This window comes from Canis aureus, chromosome 19, assembly GCF_053574225.1.
Source record: "Canis aureus isolate CA01 chromosome 19, VMU_Caureus_v.1.0, whole genome shotgun sequence".
NCBI lineage: Eukaryota > Metazoa > Chordata > Mammalia > Carnivora > Canidae > Canis > Canis aureus.
The window spans coordinates 40,353,340-40,374,639 of record NC_135629.1 but is presented as its reverse complement, the minus strand read 5'-3'; the positions used below and the strand labels follow the sequence as shown (position 1 = coordinate 40,374,639).

At 43.7% G+C, this 21,300-nt stretch overlaps 1 protein-coding gene across 2 annotated transcripts in view; it reads left to right on the top strand.

The window, feature by feature from the left end:
• Positions 1–20,521, top strand: part of RBM5 (RNA binding motif protein 5) — a 29,629-nt gene extending 9,108 nt beyond the window's left edge. The window contains exons 5-25 of one of the 2 annotated variants that reach the window (XM_077858822.1): positions 1,287–1,356; positions 1,843–1,916; positions 4,407–4,490; positions 6,572–6,632; positions 7,105–7,170; positions 7,895–8,055; positions 8,483–8,580; positions 9,154–9,241; positions 9,426–9,503; positions 9,587–9,659; positions 10,551–10,636; positions 11,037–11,121; positions 11,332–11,423; positions 14,769–14,930; positions 15,755–15,904; positions 15,984–16,055; positions 16,833–17,012; positions 17,331–17,405; positions 18,466–18,563; positions 18,645–18,774; positions 19,869–20,521. In XM_077858822.1, the coding sequence (XP_077714948.1) occupies positions 1,287–1,356; positions 1,843–1,916; positions 4,407–4,490; positions 6,572–6,632; positions 7,105–7,170; positions 7,895–8,055; positions 8,483–8,580; positions 9,154–9,241; positions 9,426–9,503; positions 9,587–9,659; positions 10,551–10,636; positions 11,037–11,121; positions 11,332–11,423; positions 14,769–14,930; positions 15,755–15,904; positions 15,984–16,055; positions 16,833–17,012; positions 17,331–17,405; positions 18,466–18,563; positions 18,645–18,774; positions 19,869–19,994 (2,109 nt within the window). In that variant the 3' untranslated portion in view covers positions 19,995–20,521. The remainder of the gene's footprint in view (positions 1–1,286; positions 1,357–1,842; positions 1,917–4,406; positions 4,491–6,571; positions 6,633–7,104; positions 7,171–7,894; positions 8,056–8,482; positions 8,581–9,153; positions 9,242–9,425; positions 9,504–9,586; positions 9,660–10,550; positions 10,637–11,036; positions 11,122–11,331; positions 11,424–14,768; positions 14,931–15,754; positions 15,905–15,983; positions 16,056–16,832; positions 17,013–17,330; positions 17,406–18,465; positions 18,564–18,644; positions 18,775–19,868) is intronic. The other variant, XM_077858823.1, reaches the window with a different exon arrangement.
• Positions 20,522–21,300: the final 779 nt, after the last annotated feature.

The window sequence follows — 21,300 nt, the reverse complement described above, 5'->3', positions numbered from 1 at the left end:
CTGCTAAGCAGTAGCCTGGTTTGGGGCTCAATCCCAGGACCCAGAGATCATGATCTGAGTTGAAGGCAGACATTTAACTGACTGAGCCACCCTGGTCCCTTGCTATGGATTCTGGATCACATACTTCAGAGGACAATGGCACATCCTCTGCTTCTTCTAAATCTCATTTTCTGGGATCCCTGGGTGGCACAGCGGTTTGGCGCCTGCCTTTGGCCCAGGGCGCGATCCTGGAGACCCGGGATTGAATCCCACGTCGGGCTCCCGGTGCATGGAGCCTGCTTCTCCCTCTGCCTATGTCTCCGCCTCTCTCTCTCTGTGACTATCATAAATAAATTAAATAATAATAATAATAAAATAAATCTCATTTTCTTTCTAGTACTTTAGAACAAAGGACAGCAAGGTAAGACTAAGAGAGGCTTTCAGGACAGTGTGCCATGGGCAAGATTTTTTTTTTTTTTTTAAAGATTTACTTATTTAAAAGATTTTATTTGAGAGAGTGCCCCTGTGCACATACACACAGACATGAGCTGGGGTGAGTGCAGAGGGAAAGGGAGAAGCAGACTCCCCACTGAGGAGAGAGCCTGATGCAGGACTCAATCCCAGGACCCCGAGATCATGACCTGAGCCAAATGCAGACAGCCTGAGACAGATTGATTGATTTTAAAGATTTTATTTATTCATGAGAGACATATAAAGAGAGAGGCAGAGACCCAGGCAGAGGAGGAGCAGGCTCCATGCAGGGAGCCGCAGGACTCGATCCCAGGACTCCGGGATCACGCTCTGGGCCAAAGGCAGGCACCAAACTTCTGAGCCACCCAGGGATCCCCTGAGATTTATTTATTTTAGAGAGAGAGTACACGCAGCAGGAAAGGACCGGGGAGTGGGGGGGGAACCAAGCAGACTCCCTGCCAAGAGCAGAGCCTGACACAGTTCAATCTTGACCCTGAGATCATGACCTGAACCAAAATCAAGAGTCAGATGTTCAACCAACTGAGCCATCCAAGCACCCAAGCAAGACTGTTTATCATAACATAAATACTTGTATCTAAGGGAAGTTCCCAGGCAGCATATAAAGAATGCTTTTAAGGCTGTTAAAGTACATTCATTTCTATGAGAAATGTTCTTTTTTTTTTTTTTATTCTGCTTTTTAGAATGATTATATTTTGGTGATAGAAGTTTAAAATTTGGCTGATTAAGCAGTTGTTGCAGTTCCTGGTCCTTGAACTTTCTTTGGTGTGGAATAGTTTATGGTGAAGCTTTAACTATAAATGTGTAAAACTCTACAGATTCGAGAAATGATGGAGTCCTTTGAAGGCCCTCAGCCAGCAGACGTGAGGTTGATGAAGAGGAAAACAGGTGAGAGCTTGCTTAGTTCCGGCTGTTCTGGCTCTCTTCCCCATTCCCACCTCAGCCCGTAAAGACCATCCTGATTCCCCCAATCTTCAAGCACATGAATTCAGAATGAAAGGTTTGCCATGGCTAAGGAATGTGACTCTTTGAAAACGATATTAGAGAGCACCTGAGGACCTTTTTAAAAACTTTGTTTTTAGGGGCTTTTTTCCTTCGGTAAGTAGTGATTTATAAACTCCTTGTTTGACTGTTTGTAGTCGGTTGCATGGTTACTTTTTAAGCGTGGAATCAAATCGAGTGGCACTTAGTTCAGGCGGCTTGGTTCCTTGCCATGGCAAAGTATCAAGAAGATCCCCAAGTCAAGTCACATTTGTAAAGCTGCTTCCCAATTGGCTTTGTCACGCAGTGTTGAAGCAGTGGGAGAGAGATTCACCTGTTATAAAGGAACTGACTAACACGAGTATCCCGTCTATATCTGAATGCTGTCTCTAGGTGTAAGCCGTGGTTTCGCCTTCGTGGAGTTTTATCACTTGCAAGATGCTACCAGCTGGATGGAAGCCAATCAGGTTGCTTCACTCACCAAGTCTAGATATTCATGAAAATGGAACAAGTCTGTACAATTTAAAAACAAAAAAACAAAAAAGGTTGAAGGAGTGGTTTGTTCCAAAGGAGTGATTTTTTTAAAAGAAAAGCTTTGTATATATTAAAATTGATATTATTAGAATAATACAGCAGCAAGGACTGCATTATAGAATTTGCTCTGCTTTTAAACGTGGCTGCCTGGCAGAGTTTGTTAATCACTGAATACCTGTCTGGTGATAACCAAAACACCTTCTCTTTTCCCCTACTGATGATGTTCCTATTCATTGTGTCCATTGAGAGTAATCTTAAAATATCCAACTCTCGATTTAATAGCAAAAAGAATGCAGTAGAAGTCTGCTACAGGCATTTTGAAGTAATTCCATTTTTCTGCTTGGAGACCACAAGCCTCTAAGAGGCATAACTGCTCATATGGGTCTTCAAGGACTATGTAAGGACCTCATGGAATTTATGAACAATAAGTCTGATGAGATTAGCCTGGAAGCTGGTGTCCTGCTGCTGTCTAATCTAGTTAAAGTGGCATTAACATTCTAATCTCCCTGAGAATGCCTTTTGTATTCCGTTCAAAGCAAATCATTGATGGTTCTTTGATGTAGCATTAACTGAAGTGTTCCACAGTTTGTCGAGATAACATTCTGTACTTGGCACTTAAATAACATTTTTTGCCAGAACTCCACAAAGTGCAGTATTAAATGCCTTAACCCAGTGTGTTCTGGGAAGTTTGTTTAACTCATTATGTTGCTTTTCTGCAACATTTTATGATTTGTCACCCACGAATAAGTTACACTCCGGTATGTATTGCTGTTTATAACAAAGACTCACTAATGAGCATATCATTTTGATTGAATGATTTGTTAGATTTTTAAACCTCTCATTTTCTTAACTCAGAGGTGATAGCCTGATCTTACAGAAATAGAGTTTCATTCATTTCCTACCACGGACACCATGTTAGTAAATTGAGAACCTATACACAAGCTTCATGTGAGTCTGCCCTCTTGACACAGCAGCATCTTTTGATGCATTGGAGGTATCAGAATGGCTTGCCTGGGAGTTTAAAACTCCAAAGAAATTAAAACTCACAAGACATTTAAAAATCTCCACAATTTTAATGTATACAAAGCTAAGTTCACGTGTAATATTTCATTACAGCTCAAATTCACTCCAGAAATAAGACCAATAGGATTAGGGACTCAGTGATAGTTTGGAGTCTCCCCCAGCACACACCCCTCCTACTGGGATGATCTGTTGACATATCTCCCAGCTTCATTTTTGTTTCTGTACAATAAAGTGAGTGGATGGCCCTTCAGCTTTTTCCCTCTTGGCCAGACATGCAGTCTTGCCTTTAGATATTGCAGAGACAACATTCACAGCATGTCTTAACTCTTCCAGGATTTTCAAGAACCAAATTACTCAACAGTATGTATATTTAGAGGGGTTAGACTCCTTTTAAAAATCTGGATATCTAACCTCTTACTTAAATCTGTTCTGATAGTATCAGAACACCCTGCTCCCTCCCCCATTGATCCCCCTCCCCCCCATGAAAAGCAAAAGAAAAGGTGCTCCTGTTAAATGAAGGCTCTTTGGGGGCAGGTGCTGGGTATACTCTTGGCTAGACTGATTGAGCTTGGAGTTTTGATCTTTTAAAGTTGTGTCTCTTTTAGTCACGTGGTTGACTTGAAGGGTAAGGTGGTGTATGCATTTACGAACTCTTCTGACCCCCCAGAAGAAACTTCATTGGCCTCCTGGTTACTCATCTTGAAGAGAGTACCATGTATTTCAGGGAAAAACACATCTGTCACCTAGGACATAACATGGTTTCAATTGGCAGGAAGAAATCTCATTTAGCTGCTTTAGAGTCGATGGCATTCAGAATAGGCCCTCCAAAGAAAGAGTTGTAACCAGATTCCCTTTAAACTTGAGCTCCCCCCAAAAAAACCTGAGCTCCCCTCCCTTTGTCCCCCAGAGGACACATCCTGAAGCAAGAGTTTGGGGAAGGGGAACTAGAAAGGATTTACTTTGCATAAGGACGGGGACTGGGGGAAAAGTGAAGCGAAGCCCAAGGACACCATGCTGAGGCTAAAGTAGGAGGCAATCTCAGAACTGGGAGAATTGTGTCTTCTGCTTTTTGAAATAGACTGTCACTCTCAGGCAGCCTGGCAATGCTGAATGTTAGGACTTCTGTCTCTGCTGGAGACACGGCCTGGTGCATGTCAGCGGTTAGAGTTTGGCAGCTTTCTCAGCACTCCCTGACTCCGTTTACCTTTACTCCGCATCCCATTCTCTTACTGCCTATCTGAAGGATTGGATGGGCAGAGTATAGGTGGCGGTGGTTGGTCTTCCCCGTATGTTGTCCATTTAATTCCAGAGCACTGATTTTTCCGAAGTGTGCTCTGCCCTGGGAAAATGGACACATGTTCCTCACAATGGGAATAACTAATTACTTCTTTTTTTTACAGAAAAAGTTGGTGATTCAAGGAAAGCACATTGCGATGCATTATAGCAATCCCAGACCTAAGTTTGAAGATTGGCTTTGTAACAAGGTAAGCATATGTTCTTTGCAAACAGACAAAAATCCTTTGGGTTTTATTGTTTTTTTTTCTTTGAACAAGGAAACTAGAAAATACACAGTCACCAGCTTTTATCATAGAGTGATTTTTGTGACTTTCTTTGGGTCCTCCTGTATAAGTACTAGAATCCCTAGAACACTAGCAATTTTATTTATTTATATATTAAGGTCTATGGGACACCTGGGTGGCTCAGCAGTTGAGCGAATCTGCCTTCGGCCCAGGGTGTGATCCCGGAGACCTGGGATCAAGTCCCACGTCGGGCTCCCTACATGGAGTCTGCTTCTCCCTCTGCCTATGTGTCTCTGCTTCTTTTTGTCTCTGTGTCATAATGAATGAATGAACGAACGAACAAATAAAATTAAAACATTATAGTGCTGTCACCAGTGCACTATTTTTGTGGTTTTTGTTTTTAAAGATTTTTTTTTTTTTAATTTTTATTTATTTATGATAGTCACACACAGAGAGAGAGAGAGAGAGAGAGGCAGAGACACAGGCAGAGGGAGAAGCAGGCTCCATGCACCGGGAGCCCGATGTGGGATTCGATCCCGGGTCTCCAGGATCACGCCCCGGGCCAAAGGCAGGCGCCAAACCGCTGCGCCACCCAGGGATCCCCTGTTTTTAAAGATTTTATTTATTTATTCATGAGAGACAAAAAGGCAGAGGGAGAAGCAGGCTTCATGCATGGAGCCTGATTTGGGACTTGATCCCAGAACCGCGGATCATGCCCTGAGCCAAAGGCAGACGCCCAACTGCTGAGCCATCCAGGCATCCCTTGTTTTTTGTTTTTGTTTTTTTTAAGGATCAGTGGAGGGCAGCCTGGGTGGCTCAGCAGTTTAGTGCCTGCCTTCGGCCCAGGGTATGATCTTGGGGACCCGGGATCGAGTCCCCCGTTGGGCTCCTTGTGTGGAGCCTGCTTCTCCCTCTGCCTGTATCTCTGCTTCTCTCTTTCTCTCTCTCATGAATAAATAAGATATTAAAAAATAAAAAATAAAGGACTGATTTGAAAGAGTGAACACATGCAAGTGGTCAGTGGGGAGAATCTTGAGCAGACTCCCCACCAAGTGTGGAGTCTGACACAGGGCTTAATCCCCCAACCCTGAGATCATGACCTGAGCTGAAACCATGAGTCAGATGCTTAACCAACTGAGCCACCCAGGTGCCCCACCAATGCATCATTTTGAGCATTGGGTGTTGCCATTGACATTCTGAGAGTACTTGGAATCTTTGTTCTGCATGTGAACCATGTCCAGTAGGGGCTAGACAGTATTCTGTTACATTGTGTATCTAGAGTGGTCCATATAGTAAGTGTTCTTCCTCTTTTTTTTTTTTTTAATGTGGGTTTTTTTTTTTTTTTTTTTTAGATTTTATTTATTTATTCATGAGAAAGAGAGGTAGAGACACAAGCAGAGGGAGAAGCAGGCTCCATGCAGGGAGCCCAATGTGGGACTCGATCCTGGGACTCCAGGATCACACCCTGGGCCGAAGGCAGTCGCTAAACTGTTGAGCCACCCAGGGATCCCACTAAGTGTTCTTCTGATGCAAGAAACAAATTCACCACTGGAGGGTTTGCTATAAAGTTTTGGGGTGAAATGAAGCTTTCCTCGAACTTGATAAAAATGGAATTCTACTTCAAAATATATCGAGATTTGTTTTTCCTGGGAGACACCCAGGTGGCTTAGCAGTTGAACTTCTGCCTTTGGTTCAGTGTGATCCCAGGTCTGGGGATCGAGTTCTGTATCAGTCTCCCTGCAAGGAACCTGCCCCCTCAGCCATGTCTCTGCCTCTCTCTTGTTCTCTTGGTCTCTCATGAATAAACAAATTCTAAAAGTAAAAAAATATTTGTTTTTCTTGGAAGAATTCCATTCACATAGTAAAACATATAAAATTTTAAATTTTTAGGTGACTTCCCGTTTGTCTTGGTTACGTGATATCACTCTGTTCTTTTATTTGCTACCTCGGACTTGTCCATGGCCATATTGCTCTAATCCATTTCATTACTAGTAAGCCTGGCCTACTGTGAGAAATAATTACAGAGAAAACTTTTTTTCTTCCAGTGCTGCCTTAACAATTTCAGGAAAAGACTAAAATGCTTCCGATGTGGAGCGGACAAGTTTGGTAAGCCCAAACTCAGCTATTTGGAATATGCATTAAAAACCTGACTAATTGGACTGTCTGCAAGCCTGAGGAAAAGTATAGATTGTAGGACATTTCAACAAATAATTCTTAAACTTTCTTACCTTATGTTAGGTAGATGCTTCTGATGATTGTGGGTGCAGAGAGTTCTTTTATTTTCCAAAATTAAGCCTGTTCACAGTTTGTATTCTATTCCTGCTTTTCTTTAGTACTGAAGTAATGTCAGTCCTCCACTGGCCCAATTTTCGCATTCCATGTTTATCACGTCGAAATTAATCATGTATTATTATAGCCACAGATGGTTTAAAATAAAAATAAATGCTTACATTTACTTAAAATTAAAGCTTTGAGGTTTGAACTTTGAGGTTTGAATGTATTTCTTTACTAAAAATACACTGGTTTATTGTTTGTTTTTCTTTATGTTACTGAGTCTCCTTGTCTCTTTCCCTTGTAGACTCTGAACAGGAAGTGCCCCCTGGAACTACAGAGTCTGTTCAGTCTGTGGATTACTACTGTGATAGTAAGTTCCACTATGCTCTTTTGGCCTTTGTGGTAGAAGTTAAACTCAGAAGTTTTTGTTTTCTTATCCTTTTTTAATGAATAGGGTTTTTAGAATGGCTGTGGCCTCAGTTTTGGTTTTTAGCATCTTTTCCATGTCAAAGTGCAAGGTATACTAGGACTCTCCCAAAATGGATTTAAGTATTTGTCCTTGAACCTGCCTTAAAAAGTATCGGTGGTGCTGGGATCCCTGGGTGGCGCAGCGGTTTGGCGCCTGCCTTTGGCCCAGGGCGCAATCCTAGAGACCCGGGATCGAATCCCACGTCGGGCTCCCGGTGCATGGAGCCTGCTTCTCCCTCTGCCTGTGTCTCAGCCTCTCTCCTCTCTCTGTGTGACTATCATAAATAAATAAAAAGGGATCCCTGGGTGGCGCAACGGTTTGGCGCCTGCCTTTGGCCCAGGGCGCGATCCTGGAGACCCGGGATCGAATCCCACGTCGGGCTCCTGGTGCATGGAGCCTGCTTCTCCCTCTGCCTGTGTCTCTGCCTCTCTCTCTCTCTCTATGTGACTATCATAAATAAATAAAATTTAAAAAAAAAATCTTTATTAAAAAAAATAAATAAATAAATAAATAAATAAATAAATAAATAAATAAATAAATAAATAAATAAAAAATTTTAAAAACAAAAAAAAAAGTATCGGTGGTGGGAATGCACATATATGTCATTTGTCTCTTTCACCTCCAGCAATCATACTTCGAAACATAGCCCCGCACACTGTGGTGGATTCCATCATGACAGCACTGTCTCCCTACGCATCTTTAGCTGTCAATAATATTCGCCTCATAAAAGACAAACAGACCCAGCAGAACAGGGGCTTCGCATTTGTGCAGCTGTCTTCTGCAATGGTGAGGTGCTCACTCAATCTTTCCTTTTACAAGAAATTAGGCTTTAAGAGGCAAATGCGGTTCATCTAATTGTAATGCTGTCTGCAAGGCTCCTGGAGCCCAGAGGTCAGGGCTACATGTGATAAGTGGTAAAAAATAATGTGTATACCTGTAGATAATTAGCATAACTAAAGTTTGAGCCACAGTTTAATTTTTCCTTCTTCCTTTATTTTAGATTGATTTAGCATTTACTCCTTTGAACATATGAAATACCTTCATGTACTGGAAGAAAGAGGGCTGGTTTTTCTCCTCAAGGATTCATATGCATAAACAATAATGAATTACTGTTTTGTTTTTTTAATAGAAAGCTAAACTTCGAATGGAGTCGGTGGTAGGGAGAGATTTTTAATTACATGACAAAGTTGTCTTTCTTGACATTCTCCTTCAGGATGCCTCTCAGCTCCTTCAGATATTGCAGAGTCTCCACCCTCCTTTGAAAATTGATGGCAAAACTATTGGGGTTGATTTTGCAAAAAGTGCCAGAAAGTGAGTAGCTTTATTTTTATTTCAAACCGCTGTACTTATACACTTGCCCAGGGGTGCTTTGCTAACTGTACCCTAAGCCCATGTTCTCAACACTGAGATACAATCCTCCCCGGTTGCCAAGGTTGGGAGGGAGACAGTTGTCTTCTTTTACAGTATATTTCCTGAAAAAACAGTTGCCAGAAAACTTCAGAACAGGACAGAGGCACACATGACAGATGGGTGGATAATATGTGCTATGCAAACAGCTTCAGGATAGTGCAAACCCATCTGGAAATAATTCTTTCCAGAACAGCATGCTAATAGTTTCATATAGAGTGAGCCTCAGTCCAGAGATGTAAATTTCCCATTTGTAGTATCATTGCTCACCCAGGAAACACCTTACTAGAAGGTAGGATACACAGTAAAACAGTGATACTGCAGAGACATTTGCCCACTAAGGAACTCACCCATGGAGAAATGAGGCCTTGCTAGCATTTGAGAGCTCTCAACAAAAGCTAGAGTGAATTGCTATTTCCTTGGCAGATTGGGAGCATGCTGAGATAGAACCACATGATGGAATTTTTGTGTTTTCAGAGACTTGGTCCTCCCAGATGGTAACCGGGTCAGCGCCTTCTCTGTGGCCAGTACAGCCATTGCTGCTGCTCAGTGGTCATCTACCCAGGTATGAAGGAATTGTTAAAATTTTTTTCAAAATAGCGTGGTGGTGGTGGTGCCCAAATTCACAGAAGTGATCTCTGGTGCCTTAGGAGCTCTCCAAGGTCAGTTTTAGGAAGTACTTCCTGGCTTCTTTCCTTGATGTCCACTAACCTCACCTGTGTGTATCCTTTTCTTTTGACATTTTATAGTCTCAGAGTGGTGAAGGAGGCAGTGTTGACTACAGTTACCTGCAGCCAGGCCAAGATGGCTATGCCCAATATGCTCAGGTAGGTAGATTTGACCAGCATCCAACTTCTGCTCTCCAGAGCAGGTCTGAGAATAGCAGCTTTAACAGTGGACTTTTCTTCAGTACTCACAGGATTACCAACAGTTTTATCAGCAACAAGCTGGAGGATTGGAATCTGATGCATCATCTGCATCAGGTAGTAAACTTCATCTCTGTTTTACCTTTTGTTTAAGCAGCTATCATTAAGGAGATAGGACTAGATGTTCTAACTAGACCCAAAGCCACGTATCTGTTTTCCTGCAAGATGAGGGTAAGGGATACATATTCAGGGTTGTCACCATGTGCCTAAGGTTCTAGGGAAGATCAGGAGAGGATAACAGCCTTTTAGAGACCGTATTGTGATGAATGTTCATTCTTAGAATTCAACTTTGTATCTCCCTTGGCTTTGTTTGGAATCATGGGTTCCTACATAGGTTCATGTGAGCAGAGAGAGTGTGGCCATAAAGTCTCATGCCCAGACATCAATCAGAAGGGTCATTGTAAGAAACTTCTGCTTTAGTTTTTGTTTTAGAATTCTAAAAGTTTAAAAAAAAAAAAAAAAAAAGAATTCTAAAAGTTTATAGTTAAATCTTTTCTCAACCCCAGACCAGTTAGAGATTCTTCTCTTCCTTTTTCTTGACCATCATGCAGAATATTTAACTTTGTATGTGACATTCTAAAAGGATCATAAAAATGAAAATGTTAGAGGTTCCAGGATGTTCAGTGGGAATTAAGTTATTAAGAACTGACATCTACACGGGCACCTGGTGGCACAATTGATTAAGTGACTGACTCTTGGTTTCAGCTGAGGGTTATGATCTCAGTCTCATGAGACCAAGCCCTGCTTCAGTCTCAGTGCAGAGTCTGCTTGAGTCTCCCTCTTCCTCTACCCATTCCCTCTGCTCTCTCCCTCTAAAAATAAATAAACCTAAAAAAAAAAACAAAAAAACGTATACAAAGACAGAAGGTTAGTTTGGGCATTACAGATAAAGATGTTTGGCTTGGAGTTAGTGCCTCGGCCCTTCCTAACCTCTGTGTTTATCATTAGGCACAGCAGTGACCACCACCTCAGCAGCTGTAGTGTCCCAGAGTCCCCAGCTGTATAATCAGACCTCCAATCCACCCAGCTCTCCGGTAATCCTGTTGTCCTAAATACAGAACTGGTGATGCGGGGAGGTGGGGGGGCTGGCTTGCTTTTGCTATAAAGTATTATTCTTTCCTGTTGCATGAGCCAGGATTGAATAATATACAGATATTCCGACCTTACTTCTCTGGTAGTATTAGATGATAAAATAATTTGGGGTATGTATTTAGAACATAAGATTCCAAACAGGGTGTATTGATACTTCCTGCATGCTTCAACTTGATTTTTAGGAAGAAAGTTGTCAGCATGTGTTTTTTGTTCAAGGATTGCCCTAGATCATTACTACAGTATGTCTGTCAGGGGAGCCCTTCCTCCTGAATCATTGCAGTGATTTAGTTCTCTTAAGAGGCTTTACAGTTGAAATTATATTGAAGCTGCTGTTCTTTCCAGACTGAGGAAGCACAGCCTAGCACTAGCACAAGTACACAGGCCCCAGCCGCTTCCCCCACTGGTGTAGTTCCTGGTACCAAATATGGTAAGCCAAACCTCATGGGGCTGTTGACAGTTGGAAGGTCCTAGTTGTTGTCTGTGTCTAGTAAGCGTTTTCTCCCTTTGTGGGTGTCAGAGGGACACTTGGGGATATGAGAGAAGACCATTAAGGCCTGCCACATCTCAGTGGTTTAGAGTTTCAAGTAAAGCTTGTTTCTTACCTGGAATGACTGTGTGCTGGTTTTTGTTTTTGCAGCAGTGCCTGACACATCCACTTACCAGTATGACGAATCTTCAGGATATTATTATGATCCAACAACAGGGCTGTACTATGACCCTAACTCACAGGTAAGTGCACTGTTTTCCTCCCCAATTTCACTAAAAATATCTTCATTTCACTTAGTCCATTTATGAAGCATGACATGAAATAACTCCTGCAAAGGAGTAAGTGGCCCAGATTGGTTTTAAATTCTTCAGAACCACCAAGATGTAATTTCTATTTTAGGAATTTTATCATTTAAATGTTAAAAATGTTTTGAGGTATAGTGTACATATAGGAAAAGGGTACAAAGCTGAAGTGTACATTTCTTAGAATGTTTACATGTGTACGTACTCCTATATCAGCGCTGAGATGAGAGAATATTCCTAGTGTGCTGAAAGCTCCTTCATGCCCCCTGCTGGCCAGTCCCCCCCCCTTCAGTAACCACAAGTCTGATTTCTAGGACCATGGATTATTTTGTCAATAAAAAAATTTTTTTTAAAGATTTTATTTATTCATGAGAGACACAGAGAGAGAGAGAGGCAGAGACACAGGCAGAGGGAGAAGCAGACTCCATGCAGGGAGCCTGACATGGGACTCGATCCCAGGTCTCCAGGATCATGCCCTGGACTGAAAGTGGCGCCAAACCGCTGAGCCACCGGGGCTGCCCTGTCAATAAAATTTATAGATGGCTGTTAGTGTTTACGTAAAGACCTAGATAGAAGTTTGAAAATGTGGTTTCTCTTCCTGTGTACTTTTTTAATTGAGCTAAACTTCACTGTTTGTTTGCTTGTTTGTTTGTTTTTAGGTATGTGAGGTTTTGTTTTGTTTTGTTTTAATTTATGATAGTCACAGAGAGAGAGAGAGAGGCAGAGACACATAGGCAGAGGGAGAAGCAGGCTCCATGCACCGGGAGCCCAATGTGGGATTCGATCCCGGGTCTCCAGGATCACGCCCTCAGCCAAAGGCAGGCGCTACACCGCTGCCCCACCCAGGGATCCCCTGAGGTTTTGTTTTTTTTTAAGTAGGCTCCACACCTAGTGTGGAGCCCGACACAGGGCGAATTCACAACTCTGAAATCAAGACCTGAGCTGAAATCAAGAGTCAGGCAGCTAACTGAACCACCCAGGCAGCACCTTAAAAAAATTTTTTTTAAGATTTGCTTATTTCATAGAGTGAGCATGAACACACAGATGCACATGAGCATATGCAGGGGGAGGGGCAAAGGGAGAGGGAGAGAGAAACCCAAGCAGATTCCCCACTGAGTGCAGGGCTCAGTCCCACAACCCCAAAATCAGACCTGAGCCAAAACCAAGAGTTGGATGTTTAAGTGACTTTGCCACCCAGGCACCCCAGATTTTATTTTATTTTTTATTCTTTTTCCCAGATTTTATTTTTAAGTAATTTCTACACCCAACCTGGGGCTTGAACTTACAACCCTGAGATCAAGATCTACTCTACCAACTGAGCCAGCCAGACACCCCTTGCTCTTTATTTATTTGTAATCCAAAATGTTTTTATTAACCCCAAAAGAAACCTGTCCCCTTAGCAGTCCCTCCTGAGTCCCTCCATCAACCACTATTTGTTTTCTGGTCTCTGCAGATTTGCCTCTTAGCATTTCATGTAAGTGGAGGTGGACAGCATGTGACTTATTGTGTCCAGCCTCTTTTACTTAGTGTCCTGATCTGTGGGTAGAAATTAGCAGATCTCTGGGGTGATGTTTTATTTTTGGTAGTGGTATATTATTTTAAAGAGGAAAGACAGCTTTAACACTCCATAAATAAACAATTACTTATGACCGGGAGCTATATATATAGGATAGTAAAATAAGTGCTTTTAACAGGAACTTGGCATTGAGAGCTTGTGGTTTCTGAGAGTGAGGTGTGGAATGGTGAGCAAGCCAAGTCTTGTATGGTTCTAGTTCTCTTGCCTGTGAAGTCTAACCATTACCCAGGCAGTTTTTAGTGGCCATAGCAGCTGTGACTCCTATGTCTGACCCATGCCATCTTCCCCAGAAAAGATATAGCGTATCATGTCCCTGGGTCCCTGCTAAGCAGGTAGAGTGAATGAATAGGCAATAAAAAAGAGGAGAAGGGGCATTCCGGGTGGCTCAGCAGTTTAGCACCATCTTCAGCCCAAGGTGTGATCCTGGAGACCTGGGATCGAGTCCTACGTCAGGCTCCCTGCATGGAGCCTGCTTCTTTCTCCCTCTGCCTGTGTCTCTGCCTCTCTCTCTCTCTCTGTGTGTGTCTCTCATGAATAAATAAATAAAATCATTTAAAAAAAGAAGAAGAGGAGGAGGAGAGATAGGTGCTACCTATCTGCTATTGCAGTTCTTCCTACATATGTCAGATCCAGTTCCTTCACTTACCACCTTTCAACTCCCAAGCTGGCATTTTACAACCCTGTGTTTGGTTGCCTGGGTGTCCAAAGGGTTCCAGATGTTTGAACCTGATGATGAACTGGCTGTTAACTGGTTGTCATGGAAGATGTGTGATTAAAAGCTCCTCCTCCAAAAAAAATAATAATAATAAAATAAAATAAAAAATAAAAGCTCCTCCTCTAAGGCGTGCCTAGCTGGCCCAGTTGGTGGAACATGGACTCTTGATTTCAGGGTTTTGAGATCGAGCCCCATACTGGATGTAGAGATTACTAAAAATAATAAATAATAAATCATTTATTTTTTATGTTTTTATTTTATTTTAATAATGAATTTCTTTTTTATTGGTGTTCAGTTTGCCATCATACATAATAACACCCAGTGCTCATCCCGTCAAGTGCCCCCCTCAGTGCCCGTCACCCATTCACCTCCACCCCCCACCCTCCTCCCAATAAATCTTTAAAAAAAAAAAAAAAAAAAAACCCTCTGTACCACCTGTTCTGGCCACCTGGTTTGTATAAATGGGCTATGAAAAGGAGTCAGATACATGGCTCTTTGGGTGCACTCCAAGCCCAGGGATTAGATTAATGGAACTACACTCTTTAGAAACCATATTCTACTTTCGTCCCAGAAGTTTCATACTTCTTCACTGGCTAGTTCTGTATTCTTACCACACCAGCATGTACAGCAGCTTCTTTCTGGGCAGGAAATAACTACTTTTCCACAGCATGTTTTATGTTTGGGTTTCCTTTTTTTGACAAAAGAATTTTGATACGTCTTTTTTTTTTTTTTTTTTTTTTAAGTTTTTATTTATTTATGATAGTCACACGGGGGGGGGCGGGGGGCAGAGACATAGGCAGAGGGAGAAGCAGGCTCCATGCACCGGGAGCCTGACGTGGGATTCCATCCCGGTCTCCAGGATCACGCCCTGGGCCAAAGGCAGGCGCCAAACCGCTGCACCACCCAGGGATCCCTTGATATGTCTTTTTAACAAAATATTCTTTTAAGGGTTTGACAAAGCAGAAAGCCTGCATTAATTGTGTTTTGTTTCTAGTACTACTACAATTCCCTGACCCAGCAGTACCTTTACTGGGATGGGGAGAAGGAGACCTACGTGCCAGCTGCAGAGTCCAGCTCCCACCAGCAGACGGGCCTACCTCCTGCAAAGGAGGGGAAGGAAAAGAAGGAGAAACCCAAGAGCAAAACAGCCCAGCAGGTGAGACCATGACCCAGGAAGGGAACTCAGTTCTCTCTAAAGGATTGGGCTTTCTTTTTTTCTTTCTGTGTTTTCAGGTGTGGCATCTGTGTCGGCTTTATTTGAATCTTTTTAAAAACTGGGTCACGTCAGTGGTTTAGCGCCTGCCTTCGGCCCAGGGTGTGATCCTGAAGTCCCAGGATCAAGTCCCACATCGGGCTCCCTGCATGGAGCCTGCTTCTTCCTCTGCCTATGTTGCCGCCTGCCTCTTCTCTCTCTCTCTCTCTCTCGAATAAATAAAATCTTAAAAACCAAAACAAGGGGATCCCTGGGTGGCTCAGCAGTTTAGCGCCTGCCTTTGGCCCAGGGCACAATCCTGGAGTCCCGGGATCGTCCCACATCAGGCTCCCTGCATGGAGCCTGCTTCTCCCTCTGCCTCTCTCTCTCTCTATGTCTATCATAAATAAATAAATGAATGAATGAATAATAAAAACCAAAACAAAAGAAAACTGGGCCACATATCTTATTTACATCAAGTTCACAGAGCATTTTGTAAATTACTTTTAAGTTACCATACATTGTCAGTTGCCTGTATACATACTTAGAAGGAAAAATATCCTCGAAGCTTCACAGGCTTTTTCAATCAGTATTTGTTAATGACTTTGGGTGTATGCATTGCATTTCATGAAGATATTTGTAGGTAGAAGTAAGGGCAAAAGGGGTTTTTGTTCCAGAGCACGTGATTGAGGTGAGACCTTTAATGGCTGCTTATTTGTGGCACAGGAGACAGTTTTCTAAAGTCCTGTATTTCTAAATGGTTTTTCGTGGTTGTTGTCTGGCACTAGATCGCCAAAGATATGGAACGCTGGGCTAAGAGTTTAAACAAGCAGAAAGAAAATTTTAAAAATAGCTTTCAACCTGTTAACTCCTTGAGAGAAGAAGAAAGGAGAGAGTCCGCTGCGGCAGATGCTGGCTTTGCTCTCTTTGAGAAAAAGGTAACAGCAAGAATGGCCACACTTCATAAAGGGAACTTAAGTAAAATGTGAGGCTTATGACTTGTTCTGTGTTTCCCAGGGAGCCTTAGCCGAAAGGCAGCAGCTCATCCCAGAACTGGTGCGAAATGGAGATGAGGAGAATCCTCTCAAGGTAAGTAGAAGACCATCAGTGTTTTGTTTTGTTTTTAAGATTTTATTTATTTATTCATGAGAGACAGAGAGAGAGAAGCAGAGACACAGGCAGAGGGAGAAGCAGGCTCCATGAAGGGAGCCCGACGTGGGACTCGATCCCAGGACTCCAGGATCACGCCCTGGGCTGAAGGCAGCGCTAAAACCGCTGAGCCACCCGGGCTGCCCACCACCAGTGTTTTTAAGGCCATATTTGTGCTTGCTATCTCACTGGGTATCTCCCCTTCATCTTGGCTGTGATTCCTACTTAAAACTGGATGTGCTCACTATCAGTGGGTATTTAGAGCAGGTCCTGCACATAGAATCCATGTCCAAGGCTTTGTTTTCTGGGTGAGAGCTAGTGAGCTGGAGCAGTGAATGAAACCTGAATTCCTAAGCTCAGTTGAGTTTTATTGCATTTGTAAGTAGAATTTTAATGGTCTGGGAAGAGAAAATCAAGACAATAAAACATGTTTTACTTGGTAGATACTGGTCTAGGTGGGCCACTACTCTGTTATATTTGGGTATTCGTACGTGGTGAGTAGTTTGAAAACAGCCATCCAGGAACTTTTCCTGGGCCTCAGGAGGGTTGATACCAGGAGGCTGGGAGGCCCAGCATTTGAGGACCTGACTGTTCCACACTGTTGAAATATGGCTTGGGGCAGTGGGAGTTCTCACACATCTTGAATTGCGTGTTTTATCATATAGTCATGGCTCCTTCCTATTGTATGTTTCCAACGACACACTCTCTTGTTCCCAGAGGGGTCTGGTTGCTGCTTACAGTGGTGACAGCGACAATGAAGAGGAGCTAGTGGAGAGACTGGAGAGTGAGGAAGAGAAGCTGGCCGACTGGAAAAAGATGGCCTGCCTGCTCTGCCGGCGCCAGTTCCCCAACAGAGATGCCCTGGTCAGGCACCAGCAGCTCTCAGACCTTCACAAGGTGACCATGCTTCTCTGAGCTGATCCAAGGCAGGGAGGGAAGGCAGCAAAGTGTCACAAGTGGCCTGACTGTGGTGAAGGTTTGGCAGATCCCTGCATGGAGTGTTCGATCACCTTTCAAAAGGCTATTCTTATTGTGGTCTGTTCCAGATTGTAGAGTGTTAAAGAGCATGGGGGCTCCATATACATCAGGTTCTGGTTTTCATGCTATGGTATATTGAACTGGGCTTTGACTCTTAGAATAGATAGATATTGTTAGAAATGACATTTCAAATTAGTTTGGTCTAAATTCTTACCATGTCTGTCAAATTTCTTACAGCAAAACATGGATATCTACCGACGATCCAGGCTGAGTGAGCAGGAGCTGGAAGCCTTGGAGCTGAGGGAGAGAGAGGTGAATAAGGATCACTTTGCCACTAGGAGGAGTATCTTGTATCTGCCTTTAGCTTTTATTTGTAGCACTTAGTTCCAGGTCCCAGGGGCAAGGCAGGATTTGTCACATATTTGTCACCTGGCCATTGTGGTTCATGTAGCCTGGACCTGGGATCTGTGTGCATTGTGAGGTCTGCACTATGTCTACGAGGATGCACGGAAGCACATCCTGAAGACAGCTCACAAGTCCTAAACACCAGGTTATCTTGCTGGTGAGGTACACTGGATTTTAGTAAGGAGAATGTGATCTTGTTTGGCCTGCAATGAGGGAGGCTTCACATTAGGCCCAAGGGACATCAGGGCATAAGACAATTACATACATAAGACAATTACAAATAGTAAGGAAGAAAGCGGTAGGCAGGGCAGGGTTTGGAGTGAAGGCAGCAAAAGCAAGTGAGGCCAATAATGGATAGGCATTTAATAGTTCATGAGGCAGATTGAGAGCCAGCCAGTTTTAAAATCCAAATAGAGGTCCGTGGGTTAGAGATGAAGTGGACAAGTTACTTGAAATTTCTCACTCCACGTTAATTTTATAGTTCAGGCTATCTGTAGCTAGGGCTTCTGCTCTCCTGTTCTTTTCCACTGTTTACAGTACCAGCTCCCTGATGAATGGGTCTCTGGAAGCCTCCTTGGTGCCATCTGTCCCTGGAGGTGGACCTGTCCCAGGTGGTAAGAGGAATGGCAGCTCTGCCCTCCTCTTCCTCTAGATACTGGTAGGCTGCACCAGTGGCTCAGCAGGCCTGTCAAAGAGCTTGACAAGCAATAGCTAATGAAATAAAATTCCTTGTTGCAGGTGTAGCTCTGCCCCAGATTCCACACAGTCCCTACACACCCACCATTTTTGATAGGACTAACTGCAGTGAGGGAAACAAGGGGCATTTGGTATTTCAGACCACTCTTAAGAGGCCACGCTCCAGATTAGGATAGTCCTTGAGGGTGGTAATCGTGAAGTCTCAGTGTGTCAGGCAGGCTGTTGGAAGATTTAGATCTGAATGTCTAGCATCCTTTGTTCTCCCACATAGATGAAATACCGAGATCGAGCTGCAGAGAGACGAGAGAAGTACGGCATTCCAGAACCTCCAGAACCCAAGCGCAAGAAGCAGTTTGATGCTGGCACTGTGTATGTGTTGTTGTGTACCTTTTCCATTTCATTAGCAGGGGCTCTGGATGTTTTAAGTAACTGTGTGTTTGCCACTGGCAGGAATTACGAGCAGCCCACCAAAGATGGCATTGACCACAGTAACATTGGCAACAAGATGCTGCAGGCCATGGGTTGGCGGGAAGGCTCAGGTTTAGGAAGAAAATGTCAAGGCATCACAGCCCCCATCGAGGTAAGCAGTAAGATTGGGCTTCAGTGGTTTGTAGGCTTGTTCTACTGAGGAGATGAATGGAAGCACCCAGACAGCCTGGGGTCCAGGGGCAGCTTTACCTTACCACAAAGGGCAGTCTCTTCTGGGCAGCGCCACTACTTTGTTTCACCCCCCTTTTAAAATGGCAGTTGGGAGGAATGGGTGTGGTGCCTTACTTGACTTTTCTGGTCTTTTGGTACCTTTGGATAAAAGCCATCTTGTGAGAACTGTATATGTCTATGTCCTTTGTTAAGAACAGCCTCTTACTTCACACCTACTCAGATCCATGTACTTAGATTGGGTTTTTTAAGGTGTACTATGCTTTCATTTCTTTCTAAGTGATCTTGGTTATGTATAAAACAAATTCTGATTAAGTAGGAGTTTTATCCATGATAAGAAATCCTTTAGTTGGGACGCCTGGGTGGCTCAGCGGTTGGGCACCTGCCTTTGGCTCAGGTCATGATCCCAGGATCTGGGATTGAGTCCTGTATCGGGCTCCGCAAGGAACCTGCTTCTCCCTCTGCCTGTGTCTCTGCCTCTCTCTCAGTCTGTGTCTCTCATGAATAAATAAATCTTAAAAGAAGAAGAAGAAGAAAAATCTTTTAGTTGGTCAGAGCTCAGATTGAGATATAATCTCAGGATCAGCAGTCCCTGCCCTCCAGCCTTCTAGACAAGAGCACCACCAGGGATTGCTCTCTCTGACCAGGCAACACAGCTTAGGTCAGACTGTTACAGACCATGTTTGTCTCGTGCAAGCAAGTTCTGCTGACATCAGGCTGTCCTGCTATGATCTGTGCCCATAATTACCAGGCCTTCCTAGGCTTCAGTGGAGTGCTTTGGGGCCCTTACTAGACACAGAAGCTTGCTGAGCAGGGTTGTGGAATATGTCTCCCTCTGCCTGTCTTCCTTAGACCATTTTATTCCTTCAGTCCTTAAACCTACATCAGGTCTCAAAAACATTCTCTTTTCTGTCCCCGGTGGTGGGCGGTCCTATTTGGTTGGGAATTGCCTGGACACGGAGTTGGAGCGGTCCACACCCTACTTGCCATTTGCTGACAGAAATTTTGTTCCCTTAGGCTCAAGTCCGGCTAAAAGGAGCTGGCCTAGGAGCCAAAGGCAGTGCATACGGACTGTCGGGTGCGGATTCCTACAAAGATGCTGTCCGGAAGGCCATGTTTGCTCGGTTCACTGAGATGGAGTGAAATGCAGAGAAAGAGGGAGGGAGGGAAAGATGACAAGGAGCTCCTCAGAGCACAAGGAATGGACCATCTCCTAAATTCACTCTTAGCACCTACCTGTCTCTTTAAGGGCATGCCTTGTGCTGTTAATAGTTTTTAGGGCGAACCACTCCATTCTACAAGGTTCTCCCACTTAAAGGAGTTCCCCTTATATGGGCTATCTGGTGAATGGCCTTCCTTCCTGCCAGAGGGCTTGTGAGCTGGCCAAGGGGACAGTGGGTCTTTTATACTTCAGTGTATATAGTGTAATGTAGTGTGTTTTACATGTGTAGCCATGTCGTGGTCTGTCAGCCCCTCGCATTCCTACGGGGTGTTGAGATGCCCTAGGTGGTATGTGACACCAAAGCCGCCTCTGTCATTTGTTGTGCTGTCTTTTCTTGGCAAAAGCCTTGTGTATATTTGTATATTACACATTTGTACAGAATTTTGGAAGATTTTCAGTCTAGTTGCCAAATCTGGCTCCTTTACAAAAGAAATACCTTGAAAAATGAGTGTCTGTGTCTCTTTATTCTTGGGTGACCAGGTGTGCAGAGCATGTCTGAGCTAGTCAAGCCTGATGGTGAGATAAGTGTGTTAAAAGTTATTTATAAGTAGTATTTTGTTATTTTTCTTACTCTAATCATGTTTAGATTCTTAAGTTAAAGAGTTTGTTAATATGTCTTAAAATTCTTCATGAAAATTCAGTCATAAATGAGTCAGCTTTTCCACTTCAATTTTCTAAAGACCAAAGTGAGTGTGAGTGCCTCTGTTTCTCCCATTTCTGCAGACTACTCCAGCATGCTGTGTTGGGCTGTTCCTGCCCTGCTGAGGTGCTGGGGAATGGGGACTGAGGCCCCATTCCTCCCCCATCCTCCTCCATGCACCCCCCTCATTGTTCACCTCAGCTGCTGAGGAGCAGCTCGGGGTTTGTAGGGTTTACCATTCTAAAGGAGGTCATCACATCCTTGTCATCATCTTGACCAGTAACCCCATACTTGACGAGGGCAGGAAGTATATCTGAGGCTACCTGGCACTCGATGTGGTGATGGGGGATCCATCCTGCATAATCTGCCTGAATTCCATGTATGGGCTCCATGTTTGGCATATAGTTAGGGAGGGGGGCTTATTCTCCAAGCTGGAATGCCACAGCTTTGGAGGCTGGTCACATTTTCTTATTTTCAGGCAGGCCTGGCCCTTTAAAGGGATAAAAAGCGCTCAGGAAATACTTTGAAGGTGAGTGCTTATGGGCCCTCACCCCAGCCAGCCTCCCACAGGTTCCTTGGAAGATGAG